Source organism: Pinus tabuliformis, chromosome X (genome assembly GCF_031772625.1).
Source record: "Pinus tabuliformis cultivar Carrire ecotype Pingquan chromosome X, CPIR1, whole genome shotgun sequence".
NCBI lineage: Eukaryota > Viridiplantae > Streptophyta > Pinopsida > Pinales > Pinaceae > Pinus > Pinus tabuliformis.
This window is the reverse complement of record NC_142308.1, coordinates 1,484,351,631-1,484,370,147: the sequence shown is the minus strand read 5'-3', so window position 1 is coordinate 1,484,370,147 and position 18,517 is coordinate 1,484,351,631. Positions and strand designations below refer to the sequence as shown.

Here is an 18,517-nt window from a genome sequence, read left to right as displayed (position 1 = left end):
AGAGGGCCAGAAGGCTTACGCAGGGCCTCCTGAGGCTAACGCGGGGCCTCCTGAGGCTGACGCAGGCCCATTCAGGGTGACGCAGGGTCAACACTGGGCAGAGAGAGGTTGACGCAGTCCAGAAAGGAAGACGCTAGGGTTTCTGGGGCAAATTGGAGCTGAGAAACTGCCGGAGGGTTTATTTGGGGTTTCAGTCAAGACATTTGTCTCAGACTAAGAGGTACTACTACCAAGGGCATTCTCTGTTGGGTAAGCCGGATTTGGCACCCAGATTGTACTCTAAAATTGCTTAATAAGAAAACCCTCAGATAGCTGCACCGGTTTTCTCGAATTGGGATTTTCCGAGGACATTGGTCCAAAAATAACGATGTCATTTTGTATGCTTGTTTCTGCTTCCTTCAGTTGATGATCTTTAATATGTTGAGCATGCACTAGTGTTTATTTTCAGTATTTACATTGTAAATAACTTGTTAAGTAACAGAACAAGTAGGTAGGAATAAATCAGTAAAGTGCATGGAGGGTTTCTAACTGGTAGACTTAGAAACTTCAACACGATCCATGCCCAATCTACCGTGGATCCATGGGGGATCTGTTGTTGGATCCGCGGTTCGAAAATCTGGAGCTGCAGATCGGACCGACATGTTTCCGAATTTCCAGGAATCGTCTTCTTCGGTTCGATCCGCGGTTCTAAAATTTCGAACCGCAGATCCGACAATGGATCCGTACAGTACGCGATTCCTAGTTTGGATCCTTGGGGCAATGGCATTTCGTTCAACATTGAGTGGGCCTCTACTCAAAAGGTACTTTAATCATTTTGCAATTGGGTGCTTATGCTTGTTTGTTTTTGAGCATTTGATATGGAGTGTTGCCATAAAATATAGCAAGCCCTATGGAGGGGCACCCTATAAAGCAATCACTAGACCAAGGGACACTTGCCCACTGTCAACACAGCTACTACCCCCTCCTCTTTATGGATTTTCACCAATGGGAGGAAACTTGATAAATAGGTTATCTAAGAGATATACTAGGCTTCAAGGTATAAGGTGACTAAAAGGCTTCTAAGGGAGGACTCAACTTAAGGAGAAGGCTCAAGCAATGGAGAGGAAGCAATGTGCTTCCCATAAATAAGCCAAAAATAAGGCACACTAGACCTAGGGTTTAAGTATTAGCTTGGAAAAGGGAATGTCCCAAGGTCAAGGTGTAAAGAAAAGGTTTTCAATAATGAGTATTAGCAAGGCAGACGTACATGAAACCCTCAACAAGCCCTCAAGTTGAAGCTTAAACTAAACTAGGGTTTTATCCTAGGGCAAACAACTAGAGCAAGAGAAATTATGGATGAAAATGGAAATAATGGCCACCAAGAGGAATGATTATAAGGCAACCACTACAACCCTTGATGTTGATACTTTCCAAGACCAAGAATTCCCTTCCTAGCTAATTCGCACTAAGCCCTAATTGGGCAGCTTGGCCTTGTTACCCACCACATGTGGGTAGTGTATATAGGAGAAAAATTTTCTCCTATATGGTCCTCAACCGATAGTCAACAACCCCTTGCAGCCCCCAGATAGCTCGATGTGCCATTTTCTTCGCCACCTGAGCCAACCATGTGGTCCCTCACCCATTTGATATGTATGAATGTATGTTTGAAGGTGGACCTCCCGACCCTAAAGGTATGGCTTTTCATTGGTATAGTTGAGTAATTTTCCTTACTTGTCATGGGCACTTTTGGGCATGAATTGGTGGGGGGATTTGGCGGAAAGAGTGGGTTAGGCTTGTATTCTTGTCTCCACTGCCTGATTTCATGGTTACACTTATATCCTAGTCCCATGGGATCTCCTTTTCTGACCATTTGGATTTGGGCTGGCACTACATGGGAAATCCCGATTTTGGTTGTGTGGTCTCGCTTCTCGATACCACCTACATCACTCCCGTTCCACTCATTTTAGCCCAATTCATCTATTTTCCCATCTGAGTCCACATAGGTTTAGCCTCCCGCTACCCTTGTCCACACCTTGGGTCAGGCCTGGAACGATACCCCAAAGGTTGATGCAACTAAAAAGAAAAGAAAAAGCATAATTTGGCCACTTTCAATAGGAAATGTACCACAAAATGTAAAATATGGGCAAGACATACAAATTTAGCACGTGGGTAATAGCCAAACATGAGCTCTACCCCCTATCCATGGCCATCGCCATGGTTCCTATAGGCCCTAGATGAGCCCTCTCTATCATTAAGGAACCCACGATTGTCCCAACCCCTGGTGGATAATGAACTGCCCCACCTTAAGGGTGTATCCATTACTACATGTTACACATCATGCTCTCATCCCCTGGAGCCCTGAGCAGTTATGAAGAAAAATCAATAAAAAGAAAAAGGCATATGAAGAAGGGTGGAAAAAAAAAAGTCGAGGTAATTCATGTACCACGATTTGCTCACTCCTACACTCATATACCTAGGTGTGGGCTTCCATTATTATAGTTACCCATGCATCTTGACATGTGGTCTAAATGTTTCCTCCGATACCCCACTCCATTCCATTATTACACCTACCACTTAAAGCATGTACCATGGACATGTCACCCCCTTTAGAGGTTGAAACCACCTAATAAGTTCCTTGGTTAACCCCCTATTGAGCTTGGAGACACTTGTACATGCCAAAGCTCACTATGGAAGAGCATGCCACCATGAAGTGCCCCATTGAGACCATGACTTGTAAGCTTTCTTACTTGAGTATTCTAATTACTTTTTGTATTGGAGGGCAAGGGGATGCATTGGATCTTATGCAGGATTGCAGATGGGTCTTCATTTGGGGCTTGGTCTCCCTATATAGGGCCCTAGGCTTCAAAGGGCCACATTGGCACTTGTAGGGTGAGCGTTGAGAGCCATGGGACTCCACCATAGCAAATATTACTTCATGGATCCCCAGCACCGATCATTGATTCCTCATGTTCCACCTTTTGGATGAGGATGATGCACCTGGTTCACCATGCTCCGTCGGATCCACACTTGCACCATACACTTGGCAGATGTTCCAGGGTTTAAAGGATGTCTCCCACTGTAGAGGGACGGCTTACATCACCATCCTAGCCCTTACAGATGGTCTACAAGCATTTGTGATCCACTTGGAGACCAATGAGGATGTCCTTGTGCCCCTACACCCACTTGGGAGCACCACAGGTTGTTGCTTGGAAAGCAAGAGGCCAACCCCTTGTCCACTATGTCTATTTTGGGAGTCCATTTCTACATCATGGCACCCCTTGGACTTCATTAGGCCTCCTCAAAGGCCCAAAGACTCACTTTATTGATCATTTGGACCTCTTGAGAGGTTTATTCATGCGTTTTTGAGCTATTTGGTGGGCTCGTCACCAAAAGTATTGCTATTATGCACATTATTTATTTTAGGGGCTCAATTAGGCCAATTTAGCTAAATCAAATTCATTAGAGAGTGTATAAATAGAAGTGAGATGATTCATTTTGATCATCACTTGGATTGGATCATTCTCTCTTGCGAGATTTTTCGCTATCCTTTTTGGAGGACGAAATTGGATGAATGGATGAATTTTGATGTTTGGATCTCTTCATTTTTGCCTTGGAGCTTCACTATTGGCATATAATGATGATTGGATATACTTTTTCTTACATGTAAGTACTCTTTCAATGCTATTTTGTCATTTTTTTATGTCACATGCATGTTGCTAGGGATTTTCGCTATACTAGGCTGAAATTTACTGCTTTTCTTATGTGAAATTGTGGGAATTTGTCTTTTTATAGCGTTGCATCCTAAGTTGCAGGCAACGTTGCCTAGGGATCCGTTTCCGGCCGGAAACGAAACGGAAACTCGTACCGTATTGCCTGTAAACTCATTTCCGGCTGTACTGGCCCGTTTCACGTTGGGGAAACATGGCCAGTACGGCCAAAAACGAGTTCCCCAGCCGTACGACGGAGTTTCCAGTGAACACTTGGCGTTTTTTTTATTTTATCTTTATTTTTTTTCTTCTAATTTTTTATTGGGTGACTAAAATATCTTATGGATGCTTCTAGATGCCTCTCAAGTTATGAAAAAGAGGATTTTTTTGAGTGGGGCAGCCTAATGTTCAAGCCTATGGCCCTAGTGTTGATATGCAGTTCATGGTAATGTTAAATTCTTAAAGTAAAGGTGACATTCTCCTTTATCTTTCATTTTCATCCTTTTACTTAAATTTTTAACATTACCATGAAATGACTCAGGATGTTTGAGTGGTTTTGTCGTCATTGGATTTCATATGGAGAAAGTAGAATTTTAGATCTCACTCAAAATCCAGCAAACTTATCTGTTTTTCAGGATTTCAAGATTGGGGGGAATTGCAATGTTTCCATTGGATTTTGTCATGTACTAGGGTATGGGACTTGTATTTAATCAAGAGAACCAAGCCCCCTATGCAGCGGAGACTCCCAATAATCAAGAGCATGCAGGGTACTAGGGTATGGAACTTGTATTTAATCAAGAGCACTAAGGTCATTCGACTATGTAGGAGGAGACTCCCAATCAAGCACGAGGCAAGAAATTAGAAATTTTTCATGGCTAGTTTGGATATTGCTATTTTCATTATGTGATCATTCATGAGTAAATGTGATGTAAATTTAGAGACTTATAGTTTATGCATTGACAATTGACAATTTAATCATAATGTAATAAATTAGAATGTATCATGTATGCTTTATGATTGCACATATTTCTTAAATGTCCATGTATAGATATAGATAGTGCATTTCTCTGTTTCCAAAATTTGGGGGGGTCACGTTTCGTACCCGTGCCCGTTTTGGAAACTCGTACCCGTTTCCCCGTTTCGTGCAACTTAGGTTGAATCATGTCATGGGCCATGTATGAATAAGTGAATATTCCTAGAGATATTTTGTCGAAAGCTTATCTTGATAAGTCATCATATATTGCATATCGAAGGGTAAAGACCTTGAAGCAATTGTCCCACGCCCTAATTGCCATGCGAAATTGTTCTAGAGGCCTCCTTGACTACATGGAATCATCTCCGACATTGGAATCTCCTTGACTCCATTTCTTCCAAAGGATTAGGCACTGATCCTCCACTGGTGATCACTCTAAAGCACATCTTTCTCAACTTCTCTCTTTCTTTCTAGGCCTAACCTCCATAGGTCACCTAGGGCATCAATTATCTCACAATCTAGCCATCCAAACACTTCGATTTTTGGTCCACAACTACACTGATGTTTGCTCTACAGGCCCTCCAAATTTGAAGCAAATCCGACAGTGGGATTTCGAGATATAACAAGCCCTAGATCAAAGACCATTTCTTGCCCTAGGTTTCCCTTGGCTAGTGACCTCATTTGGATCATTGCATCTAAATCAAAGAAAAGTTTTCCTTTGATCCACTTCTCCCCCTCAATTAGGTCAAGCACACCCTTGGTTGATCAATTCCATCCCCTTGACCTAAATTTGGGTCCACTTGGTCCCGTTTGGTCCCACAACCTATTGAAATTTCACATAGACCACTTAGAAACCAAGTTTTCACAAGGATTACTAGGATTAAGTATCTTCCTTACAAATCTTATCCTCAAACCCTAGCCCTTGAAATCTCCTTGGCCCTTCCTAGGGAGCCTTATACCTTGGTCGTTGCCCTTTTAGGAACCCCTCCTAGGACCCCTGCTAGTTTGAGCGGTAACAGTCGTTAAGAGGGCCAAATTAGAGAAAGAGAGAGAAAATTTTAATTTATGAATAAAAGATGACTTGATCACCAACTAGACAAGGCCAGTGTCTAGTCCTTGGGTGGATGGAGTCTATGGATTCTTAAGATAAGCTATAACTTGCAAAGGAGTAAGGATGTTTGATGCCCTTGCACAAACCCTAACTATTGCCTTTGTGAGGGATCAAGGTCACTTGGGAGAGCTATAATCAAGATTCACCAAGGGGATTGCCATTCACATATCATAAATGAGTAACACATACAATAATGAGGCCTAGTTCCTATGCAACTGATTTTCAACAAATTAGGGCACAATAGAAATAGTAAACACCCTAGATCATCAATTCATTCCATACATTAGACATAAAATCAGAATTTTTCAATATATAAAGCTCACTTTCAAGGCAATGTGCATGAACAATCCTTTATTGATCCAAGAAAACTTCTCCAAAGTCAAGAAAATATATTCAATGAACGAGAATACTCCATAGATCACATCTTCACCAAGAAACAAGAAGGTCGAAATCTCTCTAAGGAGGACCGAAATAGTCCAAGAGATGACCATGAATAACAATGATCCTCTCCTCTATTTAATATTTGTATGAGGATAAGTTCTCATAATTAGCCTACAAGCCCCTAATGACAAGTCAAATAATATAAATGCCTTGGGTTACAAGCCAGCCCACTAGCTTTGACCTAAAATGCAAAAACCATCCCACACATGTGAGCCATTAGCCTTCTAGGGCCAACATTATGCATGAAGAGTGCTCTCACAAGAGTGGTCTAGTTTTTGTCTTGTGAGGCCTCTCACAAGACGTGCTAGATTTTGAGGCAACAGGTCTAGCAATCTAGGATGGCTTAGGATCACCATATGGGTGTCATATTTAGTCAAATAAACATTCAATTGTTAAGTCATCACTACCGTCATGAAATTTTACTGTATTTGAAGGTTTAACTAATTGGTTTTGGTCAAGGAATAAATTCATGTAAATGATGGTCTAATATTTCACTTGCATGGACAGACTGACAATGTTATGTATTCAGAATGATTGTATACAATATTTGATGGATACAAATTTGAAGTACAAGTTGGAGATCTGAACAATAATATTGATCATGTCAATCTGCTAATTTCATAATAATTTGTGCTCATTGAGCATTTGTTGTCATTTCCAGCAAACTCATATATTGTGTAACCAAACAAATAATTTGTACATTTAACCTTATTTTGACACCAAAGGAAAATTGTTTATTGGCTATTTGATCAAGACAAGCTAAGTAAAATACTCACACTCTCAGTGATTTGGCTTAGGCTTAGCTTGACCCTGAGGGAATCCCCCCAGGCTAGGGTAGCTTAGTATTTCCTTAGTCTGAGATGTGGGGCAAGGCTATTGATGTGACAGTGGGAAGCTTTACCATTCTTCCTCTAGGATCTCATGTTGATATTAGAACTTTTTCTCCTAGGGCAGAGTTTGAGTGTTAACAAGACCCAAGTGTTAGATGACAATTGTGCCACAGAAAAAGAACATGACCATATGGTGAAAGGTTCTCGTGAAAAAATTGCTAGCGTTGTACATCAAATTCTGGGAAAAAGATCATTTAGTACAACAATTTCTGATAATGCCAAAGAAGCACTCATCAAAGACAGATAAGAGGATGACATACCTAGGATTTCCTGCAGTCATTTTGCGAATATCCCACATCTTTGTCGTCTGGTCTTTTCCATTAGAAATAAAATAGCGTCCATCTCCACGACTATCAATGAAAGTAATGCCTTCCAAATGTCCAACTAGAGTTCCAGCAGGCTGTGCCCTGGATGAAAGGCAACGCCTATCCCAGACCTGGAAAAGAAAACACCTAATATTATCTTAAAACAAATGATCAAAGTGAATAATTATCACACTTGTGCATGTATGCAAATACAAAGAGTACATTATATCTCTGTTCATCCTGATTCCTATATCTTATTCCTTGTAAGTTTGTCTGAAAACCAAACTAAAGCTAATTAAAAGTTTATACATGTCCCCCATGTCTTTGCATGAATTCCAAACCCTAGTTTTATATAACCCATTATATTACTAATAATATATATCACTGTTTCCAGCCCCACGAATTAAAGAGCAAGTCCATCCCCAAACAATTTCTCACCAAAACCTTTTTGGAAAAAGAAAAAAAACACGAGACTTCCAATTTTTCAAGTCCGTTGATTTTTTCCAGATTTATTTAAAAAACACATGGTCAGCAGGGATGCTTTTCTCATTTAAAAGTTAGCTTTTGGGGTTCTTCTTGCCCATTTTCACTTGCAGTTTTCATCTCCATGGGAGGGACCTTAATTCAGCAAACCGACTGATCCAGGTGTGTCCTAGCAGAATTAGCAAACCCACAACAGCAGGTGCAATGAGCTCAACTTACATACACATCAATAATCTCTGGCATGAAAAATACTTAAGAAAGTCAATCAGGAATGGAACTGAGTTAACAGAATCATTCATACAAGTTGGCAAAATAATTTAGGTAGCAACTTAACCCAGAATTTATTAATAAGAAAACTCTGTACAGTGACATGAACAGAATAAAATTTACAACAACGCAGAACAACTAAGTTATTCCACTACACCCACCACCACCCTGTTCATAATCTCAAGGAGGTGAAAATAATCTACCAAGGGAAAATAATAGGACTTATTTTCCTCTCTTCATATCCTCGATTACATTACTGTACAAAAGTTGAGAAGACGAAGAGGCGAAGAGGAAGAACGTGTTTCATTCTGACCATTGCGCTTCTGCATATAACTAGTTGTGTTGTTGTACCTGCACATCAACATGTTGCACTGAGCTGAGTTGTGTGGGCTTGTGACCAAAGTGCTCACCAAGATAACACAACAAAGTTTAAGCATGACCAAACTTTGGTGAAGCATGGATGGGCCACAACTGCACAACTAGAGTATAAGCACATTCATGACACCACCATATTTCCACTCTAAATGCAAAACAAAGCTTCCCACTGCAATGTACATCCTGCACTAATGATTCTACCTGACTTTGTATCTTTGATACAGCACCCAAATTTCCATGCCCATACTCATATAAATTCCTAGAATGAACTCTTGATTTGGGGTAGCATCGGATGTGCTCTAGCCACGAAAATTGGTGGAGAGGCTAAGGCAAATGAGATCTCCAATACCCAGAAAGGGTTTGGGCGGATTCTAAACAATTTGGGAGATATTAAAGTAATTACTATTTTTAATGGAGTCCCTAAGTCTAAACTTAGGGAAAATAAAATATTAATGTGAATTAATATAAAACTGTGTTAGAATGGTCCAAAATTCATGGATCAATCCAGATCTAATCTTAGCCGTTGATTAGGGACTTAATCTCGGCCGTTGATTTGTCAACGAGAAAAGTATAAGAGGAGGCTTGAGGGTCACTTGGAGAACATACCAAGAGATCAAGATTTCGACTTTCTAGGGCTGGATTTGCTGAGAAAGTTGAGAGAGTGATCAGAGTTGCAGCTGAGGGGCAGTGAATACAAAAGTAGAGAGGTAGAGATAGCACCGGGAGGATCAGCGCAGTAGCCGGAGAGAGGGACACAGAAGCAGCCAAGGGTTCACGCAGAGCCAACCAAGGCTCACGCAAAGGCAATTAGGAGTTGCGCAGTGCCTCAGAGGGCCAACGTGGGTGACGCAGAGGGCCAGAGGACTGACGCAGTGCCTCCAAAGCTGACGCAGTCCAAGCCAGAGTGACGTTGGGCTAAGGTTGGGCCAGAGAGAGGCTGACGCTAGGGTTTCATGGGGCAGATTGGAGCTGTGGAGCTGTCGAAGTGTTTATCCGGGGTTTCAACCATAATATCTGCTTCCGAGTAGAGAGATACTACTACCAAGATTTTTCTCTGTTGGGTGAGCCGGATTTGGCTCCTAGATTGTATTCTGAAACTGCTTAATAAATCAAACCCTCAGATAGTTGCATTGGTTTTCCCGCATTGGGTTTTTCCGGGGACATTAGTCCAAAAACAACAGTGTCACTTGTGTGCTTGTTTTTGTTTCCTTCAGTTGATGATCTGCAATGTGTTGAGCATGCACTTGTATTTATTTCTGGTATTTACATGGTAAATAACTTGTTAATTAACAGAACAAGTAGGTAGGAATAAATCAAAAAGTACATGAAGAGCTTCTAACGGATTAGTCTTAGAAATTCCAACATGAACCTCTCTTTAGCACAACTCCTCCATGTTGAAAATGTGTAACTAGGTTCGGTCTTCATAAATATGAAATGTACTTTTGATTCTTGTATATTGTAAAATGAAAGAAAAATTATTATTATTTTTGGAGCATGGGTTTCATGCTCAAGGTCTTTTATTTTAGAGGTCAAGCACCCATTGAGTGCTTCTAGGATTAGTCCTAGGTCAAGAAGTCAAAAGAGTCATTGTCATAAGTTGAAGACCCCATCGGGCACATTGTAACTTGTAAAGAAAATTATTTTTGTCATTAAAAGTGTCAAAATACCCTTCAAGACCAAGTCGGTCTAGCAGCTAGGAAGTCGGCCTAATTTGAGGAGCCACATCCACCTTAAGAAGCCTATATAAAGGAGGGAACTTGACCTCCTTGGAAGACAATCATCACTCACTCATTCAAGCGAAGGAGGAAGAGGAAGAAGGCAGCGAAGAAGGAAGAGGACGAAGAAGACTTGTTTCTGGGCTATTTCTCTCTCACATGTGCGAAGGAAGGCTAGGGTTTTTGCTGTTGGTCTAGGGTTTTTCTTCTGCAGGTTCGATCTTGAAGAAAGAAGAGAAAGAAGGTCAGTGAAGGTCACATTGAGTCATCCTCAAGCACTAGAAGAAGGAGAAAGCCAAGCGAAGGTCTGAGAAAGCCTTGGGAAGCAAGAATAAGCTCACACGTGTTGCAACCACTGCTGCTTGGGGGGGGGGGGAATTTCAGACTTGCAGTAGAGGCCGAAATTCTAAAGTTGGAGGTCGAAGTTGTGTTGCTGGAAGAGATTTGACTGGGTTTGACTTGATCTAAGGAAGCACATCATCCGAAAGGGTTGGACTTGGTCTTGGAGGGTATTGGTCTTGGTCTAGAGGTCATGGAAGTCGTCAATTGAAGAATCTATAAGAAGAGAAGAGATCTACGGGTTTTCCTCTCAAGTTGAGAGGTTTTGGCCCTGGCTTGCAACCTAGATTCTGTGTTCTTGTGCACTATTGTCCTTCTTGTTTTGGTAATTGTTTGATGATACACAAACATAATAATAAGTGAAGAAGCTAATAAATAAGAAAAACTAAAGACATCAAATAAGAAAAACTAAAGACATCACAAGTAGTTCTCAAGAAAAGAGAAATCACTCTAATCATTGCACTATAGATTTCTCAACATGGTATCAGAGCTAAGGTTGGCTAAGTTCATTATGAAGATCTCTACTACACTAAAGAAGTTTATAAACAAGTGTTCAAAGGTAGCAAGTCATCTCAAGAAGAGCTTCAAAGAAGTATGGAATCTTCTATTTACTCCAAAGAAGGAAGTGATCAAGACAAAGGATGAAGGACTCTTCTCAGCACTGACTGGCACATTTCAAGATGATAGCATTTGGCTGATCAGTAGTGGGGCATCAAGACATATGACCAGCGATCACAAACTAAAAACTTTGTCAAAAGAAAAGTCCTCTTACTTTGTAGAGCTTGGCGATAATAAGAGTTATCCTGTGAGAGGAATTGAATCAACCTCACTAGAGATGGAGAATGGAGGAAATATTCATCTCAACAACATCCTATTTGTTCCAGGTTTGCATAAGAATTTACTTTCCATTTCAAGCCTAGAAGATAAAGGTGATAGAGTGGCTTTCATTGATGAAAGAGTTTTGGTATGGCGTAAAAACTCAAGCACATAAGATGATAGAATGATTGGGATTCGTGAAGGAAGACTCTATATATTGAAAACTCCCCTCGCTCAAGCTTTGGCATAGAAGATGCTAGAATGATTGGGATTCATGAAGGAAGACTATATATTGAAAACTCCCCTCGCTCAAGCTTTGGCATAGAAGATTTGGTCATCTCCACTACAAAATCTTACCAACACTGCTCTACCTCATATCATGGCCATCACCCTGGTTCCTAGGATCCCTATATGAGCCCCCTGCATCATTGACGAACCCATGATTGTCCCAACCATTGGTGGGCGATGAACTGCCCTACATTAAGGGGTTGTTCACTTCTATATCACTCACATCATGCTCACATTCCCTGGATAGCCGAGCAATTATAAAAAAAAAAAGAAAAATCAATAAAAGGCAAAAGGCATATCAAGAAGGGTAGAAAAACAAAGGACAGCGTAACTCATGTACCACAATTGCTCCCTCCTACATCTATACACCCAAGTGTGGGCTTCTCTCATTATAGCTACCCTTGTACCATGGCATGTGACTTGGAGCCTTCCATTTTACCCCACTCCATTCCATCACTATTTCACATGACACTTGCCATTTGATGGATGAACCATGGACCTGTCACTCCCTTAGAGGTTGAAACCACCTAATAAGGTCTTTGCTTAACCTCCTTCTTGAACTTGGGAACACCTGTACATTCTAAAGTTGATTATGGAAGGGCATGGCACTATGAAGTGCCCACTTGGTTCCATGATTTGTAAGCTCATTTACTCAATTGCATTAATGAATTGTTGTACTGGAAGGCGAGGAGACGCATTGGATATTATGCAGGATTGCAGATTGTTAGTTTTTTGTAGCATCGGAAGTGCTCTAGACTTGAAAATTGGTGGAGAGGCTAAGGCACATGAGCTCTAAAGAACCCAGAAACCGTTTGGTGAAATTCCACCCAAAGTGTATTTTAAAAAAATATTAATATTTTTAATGGAGTTCCTGAGGCTAAACGTAGGGAAATTAAAATATTAATGGCTATTAATCAAAATATGGGTGAGAATGATTTAGAAGGCGGATCAAGTCATGTTTTAATCTTAGCCGTTGATTAGAGACTAAATCTCAGTAGTTGAAGACTCAACAGGAAAAGTATAAAATGGAGGCTTGGGGTACATTTGGAAACACACACAGAGAGAATTGATCTAAAGTTCGATTTCTGGGGCTAGGATGCTGAGAAATTCGAACTAAGTGATCATTCTGCAGCAAAGGGGCAGTGAGAATCCGGAAGGAATTTCCGAAGAATATTGATAGAGAGGCAGCGCAGACACCGAGAGAGAAAAAAAGTTGCTTGTCACGTAGAATCCAGAACTACCGAAACAGTCGGGAAAGCTAATGCAGAGGGAAAACTGTCGAAACAGTCGAGAGAGCTGACGCAGAGGAAAAACTGTTGAAACAGTCGGAATTGCCGGGAACTGCTAGAACTGCCAGAACTACCGAGAACTGTTGGAACAGCCGGGAGAGCTGACGCGGAGCCAATGCAGAAATAGTCGGGGCTAGCCAGTCTTGTGCCGAATCAGCCGGAATTCTGTCGAGTGAAGTGAGGTAAAACTCACTCAAATTTTCCGCCAGTATTTTCTCTATAAAGGACTGCTAGATGAGCATCCTAGAGTTGTATTTAGATATTTCTCCTGCATTAAAATAAACCCTCAGAACTGCTGCACCAATTTTCCCGCATTGGGTTTTTCTGGGGACTATTGTGTCCAAAAATAAGTGTGTCCTATGCATCTTGTTCTTTGCTCTGTCTTCTATTTCATGAGATCAAATATTTAATTAGTGTAGGCTACAGAAGTAATTTGCTTTAGTATTCAGAAGAATAACTTGATGAATGTAATTTAAAAATCAAGTAGGTGAAGTAGATTCAGATTTGCTGCAGTAGGGGTTCCTTTGAGTCTAGGAATTTTCACATGGTATCAGAGCATTGATTTTGAAACAGGAAGAGCAAATCCAGTGCTGAGTAGTGAGGCCGAAAGCTGCATTTCGCAGCAATTCGAATCCCCTTGAAGGGATTGCACAGTCCTTGTCGGGAAGCAGATCTGAGGAAATCTCTCTCTGAGTGAGACGACAGAGAGGTACGATTTCCAGTTCGTGAGTTTGTAGAGGCAAAGGGAGTGACGCAGAGCCTCAACGCAGTGCTTGAAGGGTGCAATTTCTGTCCGGGCAAAATCCGTTGGAAAAAAGCGAAGACACATAGAAGGGGAATTTTCTCCTCAAAGGACTTCCAGCTAAGGAGTCTGAATTTTCACTTGCTAAATAGCAGCAGAGAGGGGCAGATCTACAAGCTACAACAGGGAGTGCGTAAGCCAGTCTAAGTGTTGTGCAAAGGAGAGAGAGGTCATTCGACATTTCTATTTGGGTGAGATGGCATTGCTTGGGCTCGGAGATCAAGACAAGTTGGACGGAGCCTCCAACTATGTCATATGAAAGACCATAATCTTAGTTGTTCTTGAGGAATATGATCTCGAGGCCTACGTCAAAAGTGTTGTAGTTGTCCCTGCTGACAACGATCAAAAGAAAAAGTACAAGGCCGAGCAAGGGAAGGCAAAGAGGCTCATTCTCGATGGAGTTCAAGACCATGTGGTCTCACACTTGCAAGGCAAGGATATAGCCCGAGACATGTGGGAAGCCTTGTCATCACTGTATGAAGGCTCTTCCGAACAGTGGAAGATGTATTTAGAGCAGAAGTTGCAGTGGACCTTGATGCAGAAAGGAGAAGGGGTGAACCTCTATCTTCAACGGTTTCAGGACACCAGAGACCAACGTGTTGCAATGGGGTCCACTCCTCATCCAACGGCGAAGGTGAGGATAGCCCTGAATGGAGTCTCGGATGAATGGCAAGTTTTCGTCCAAAGCATATTGGGCAAGGAAAAACTACCTTCATGGGACGAGATGTGAGCGAAGTTAAGGAGGGACCTAGTGAAGGTCAACCACAATGGAAGCAATGGGAGTGGCACAAAGACGAAGGAGGAGGGGGAAAACGCAGCTCTAGCATCGAAGGGACAACAGAAGCCAAAGCGGAAAAACGACATTTCGAAGGTGAAATATTTTAGATGTGGCGAGATGAGTCACTTTGCATCTCAGTGTCTTTTGAAGGAAAAGGATAAGGACGAGAAGCATGATCCAAAGGTTGCAGTCGCGAAGATAGACGAGGACAAGTATGCCACGAGTGCCAACGCATCTCCAAGAGGGAGATGGGGCGATGTTGAGCTGTAGTCGGGAGGACTACATGTGGGCAGGATCCCTGAGGAATCCACCTCTTGGATCAATTCCTTGCTACAGGAACCCAAGATTCAGCAGTAGCGAGAGGACTTAGTGTCAGACGATGCAATGGAGTGTTTGGAGGACAGATGCAGTGGCTTGGGACCAGAGACTGATCAGCACACAGCAAGGTTGGCAGTAGTGCAGATGGCAAAGTGCAAAAGTCAACAGCAGCGCAGAAGATTTAGAGGGTCAGCAGCAGTCAAACTCCAACATTCATTGTATTATGCTAAACATAGTTAAGTTCAACTAGTTTTGGATGTTTTTCAGTTGCTTCTCTCAACAACTGAGTTGCAGTACGAAAGCAGTGTTAGTAGTAGCAATGCTAGCAGCATAGAAAATGTAGTGTTTGAGAGGGAGTTTTAGTACAGATGCAACAGTGGCAGTGGCAGTGTCATGGGCAGCAGTACAGTAGCAGCAACAGCACAATGTTGGTGGCAACAACACTGCAAAAAGGAGGTGCTTCAGAAACAGAGCAACATGCAAGTGTACATTGTTGCTAGAGCACTTTGCTCGCTAAGAGGGAGTGTTAGTTTTTGGTAGCATCGGAAGTGCTCTAGCCTTGAAAATTGCTGGAGAGGCTAAGGCACATGAGTTCTAAAAAACCAAGAAACCGTTTGGTGAAATTCCATCCGGATTGTATTTTGTTAAAATAATTAATAATTTTAATGGAGTTCTTAAGTCTAAACTTAGGGGAATTAAAATATTAATGGGTATTAATCAAAATATGGGTGAGAATGATCTAGATGGTGGATCAAGTCATGTTCTAATCATAGTCGTTGATTAGAGACTTAATCTCGGTCATTGAAGATTCAACGGGAAAAGTATAAAATGGAGGCTTAGGGTTCATTTGGAAACACACACAGAGAGAATTGATCTAGAGTTTGATTTATGGGGCTAGGAAGCTGAGAAATTCGAACTACGTGATCATTCTGCAGCAGAAGGACCGTGAGAATCTGGAAGGACTTTCCAGAGAACACTAACAGAGAGGCGGAGAGAGCTTGCAGAGAGGCAGCGCAGTATGAAAATTCTATCGCTATAGCAACTGATTTATTTTTCCTACTTATTCCACAATAAGTTATATATGAAATTACTTCAATAAACATTAAAATAAATATTGTTGCAGTTATCACACCAGAACACAGAAACAAACATATGCACAAGCATTAACACATTGACACAGAGATTCTGGACAACAGTCCCCGGAAAAACCCAATGAGGGAAAACCAATGCAGCAAGGGAGGATTTTATTATTCAACAATTCTTCAGTACATCAGGGTGCCAAACTATCTTACCCACAGAGAGAAATAATTCTCCAGCACTTCGCCCAATCCCAGCGTCAACCCGGCTGACCTCTACATGGCTCTCAAACCCTCTGCATCAGCCCCTGCTTGACTGCGTCAGCCCTAGGCCTCTCTGAGTCACCCACGCAGGCCCAACGAGTGACTGCGCAGTCTTCTGTTGCCTCTGCGTCTACCTGAAAAGCCCTGCGTCTGCCTCTCCTGCCTCAGCGCTAATCTCCAATGGCTGATCCCGCCTCTCTGCTCCATACTTGCTGCCTCCTGACTGCTCACCAGACCAATGGTTCAATTTCTTAGCTAACTCCGCTCTAGAAATTGAACTGACTGGTCTCCCTCAGTGTGTCCTCCAAGTGACCCTCAAGCCTCCTCTTATACTTTTCTCGTTGACAAATCAACAGCCAAGATTAAGTCCCTAATCAACGGCTAAGATAAGATTTGGCTTGATCCATGACTTTTGGCCCATTCTAACACAGTTTTATATTAATTCACATTAATATTTTATTTTCCCTAAGTTTAGACTTAGGGACTTCATTAAAAATATTAATTATTTTAATATCTCTCAAAATGTTTAGAATCTACCCAAACCCTTTCTGGGTATTGGAGATCTCATATTCCTTAGCGTCTCCACCAATTTTTGTGGCTAGAGCACATCTGATGCTACCCCAAATCAACACTCCCTCTTAGCGAGGATCGTGCTCTAGTAATACTCCTCACTGAGTATCACCTTGATCATCCGGCATCGGTCCATGTGCTGATGCTAAGCCTCCCTGCCCAACATCCTCTGCACTATTGCATCCTGTACTGCTGCCCATGGCTCTGCTACTACCACTGCTACATCTGTACAACAACTCCCTCTGCATCCGTGTTGCTGCTAGTCCTTTCTCCCAACACTGCATCCGCACTGCAACTTCCTTTGCATCCTTTTGTTGTTATCACTCCCATTTCTGCTACTGCAACGGGTTCTTTACCATTCCCATCTTTTCCCTGAAGTAGTCAAACTTTGCCCTTCCAAGGGCCTTGTTGAGGATGTCTGCCACCTGTTCTCCTGTAGGAGTGTAGCTCAACTGTATAGCTCCTTGTTGGACACAGTCCCTGACAAAGTGACACCGAATATCAATATGCTTCGACCTATCATGAAACACTAGATTCTCAGAGAGCTTGATGCAACTCTAATTATCGCACATGATCCTGGTCGCCTCCATATTCCTTCTGAATAGGTTCACAAGCAGTTTTCTAAACCATATGGTCCACACGAAGCTATGCTTGTCGCCATATATTCTGCCTCAGATGAGCTCAGAGCCACGAACTTATGTTTCCTACTGCAACAGAAGGTCATTCTTGATCCAATGTTAAAACAGTACCGAGAGGTACTTTTCTGATCCACTGAACTTCCTGCCCAATCTGCATCAGTAATCCACTCACCATGAACTGACTGAGGGTGTTGACAGCGTAGCAAATGTCTGGCCTGGTATTGACCAAATACATCAGGAACCCTATGAGTTGCCTGTTTAAGGTGGGATCAACATCCTTGTCTTCTGCTGCATCAATCTTCTTCCAGTTGGTGATGATTGGCGTAGCCATAGGTCTACAGTCCTCCATCCCGAATCTTTTCAGGATTTTTGTAGCATACCTTCCTTGCCCAAGGAAGATTTCTCCCTTCTGCTGCCAAACTTCCAACCCTAGGAAGTAGTGCATTCGTCCCAAATCCTTCATATCGAATTCTATGGCTAGATTCTTCTTGCAGTGCCCAGTGAGTCTAGATGATCCTGTCAGAAAAAGATCATCCACATACAATACTAAGATTAGTGGCTCGTTCTCTACAACCAAATAGTAGAGATTCGGATCCGCGTCACTCTTGACAAACCCCATCTTCTGCAAGTAGCCATCTATTCGACCATACCATGCTCTCGGTGCCTGTTTCAGCCCATACAAGGCTTTCTTAAATCTGCATACATGAGACTTCTTCTCATGAGTCTCAAAGCCCTCTGGTTATTCAATGTATACCTCCTCTTCTATCACCCCATTCAGAAATGTTGTTTTGACATCCATCTAATGGATCTCCCATCCCATCTGCGCTGCAAGAGATATCACGGTCCTAATAGATGTATACCTGGCTACTAGGGCGAAGGTCTCCTCATAGTCAATCCCTTTTTTTTTGAGCATACGCCTTAGCCACAAACCTGGCCTTGTATTTCTCAACACTGTCGTCTGCAACATATTTGATCTTGTAGATCCATCTTGAACCTACCACTGATATGTCTTGAGTCTCGGCACCACCACCCAGACATCGTTTACCATTATGGAGTTGTATTCCCTCTACCATTGCATCTAGCCAAACCTGAT

The 18,517-nt window shown here is 42.0% G+C and overlaps 1 protein-coding gene across 1 annotated transcript in view; it reads right to left on the bottom strand.

The window, feature by feature from the left end:
- The window catches only part of LOC149145622 (LEC14B homolog), a 102,056-nt gene that overhangs the window by 79,077 nt on the left and 4,462 nt on the right, over nt 1-18,517 (bottom strand). Inside the window, exon 2 of the mRNA XM_089452509.1 lies at nt 7,362-7,563. Within this exon, the coding sequence (XP_089308635.1) occupies nt 7,362-7,563 (202 nt within the window). The remainder of the gene's footprint in view (nt 1-7,361; nt 7,564-18,517) is intronic.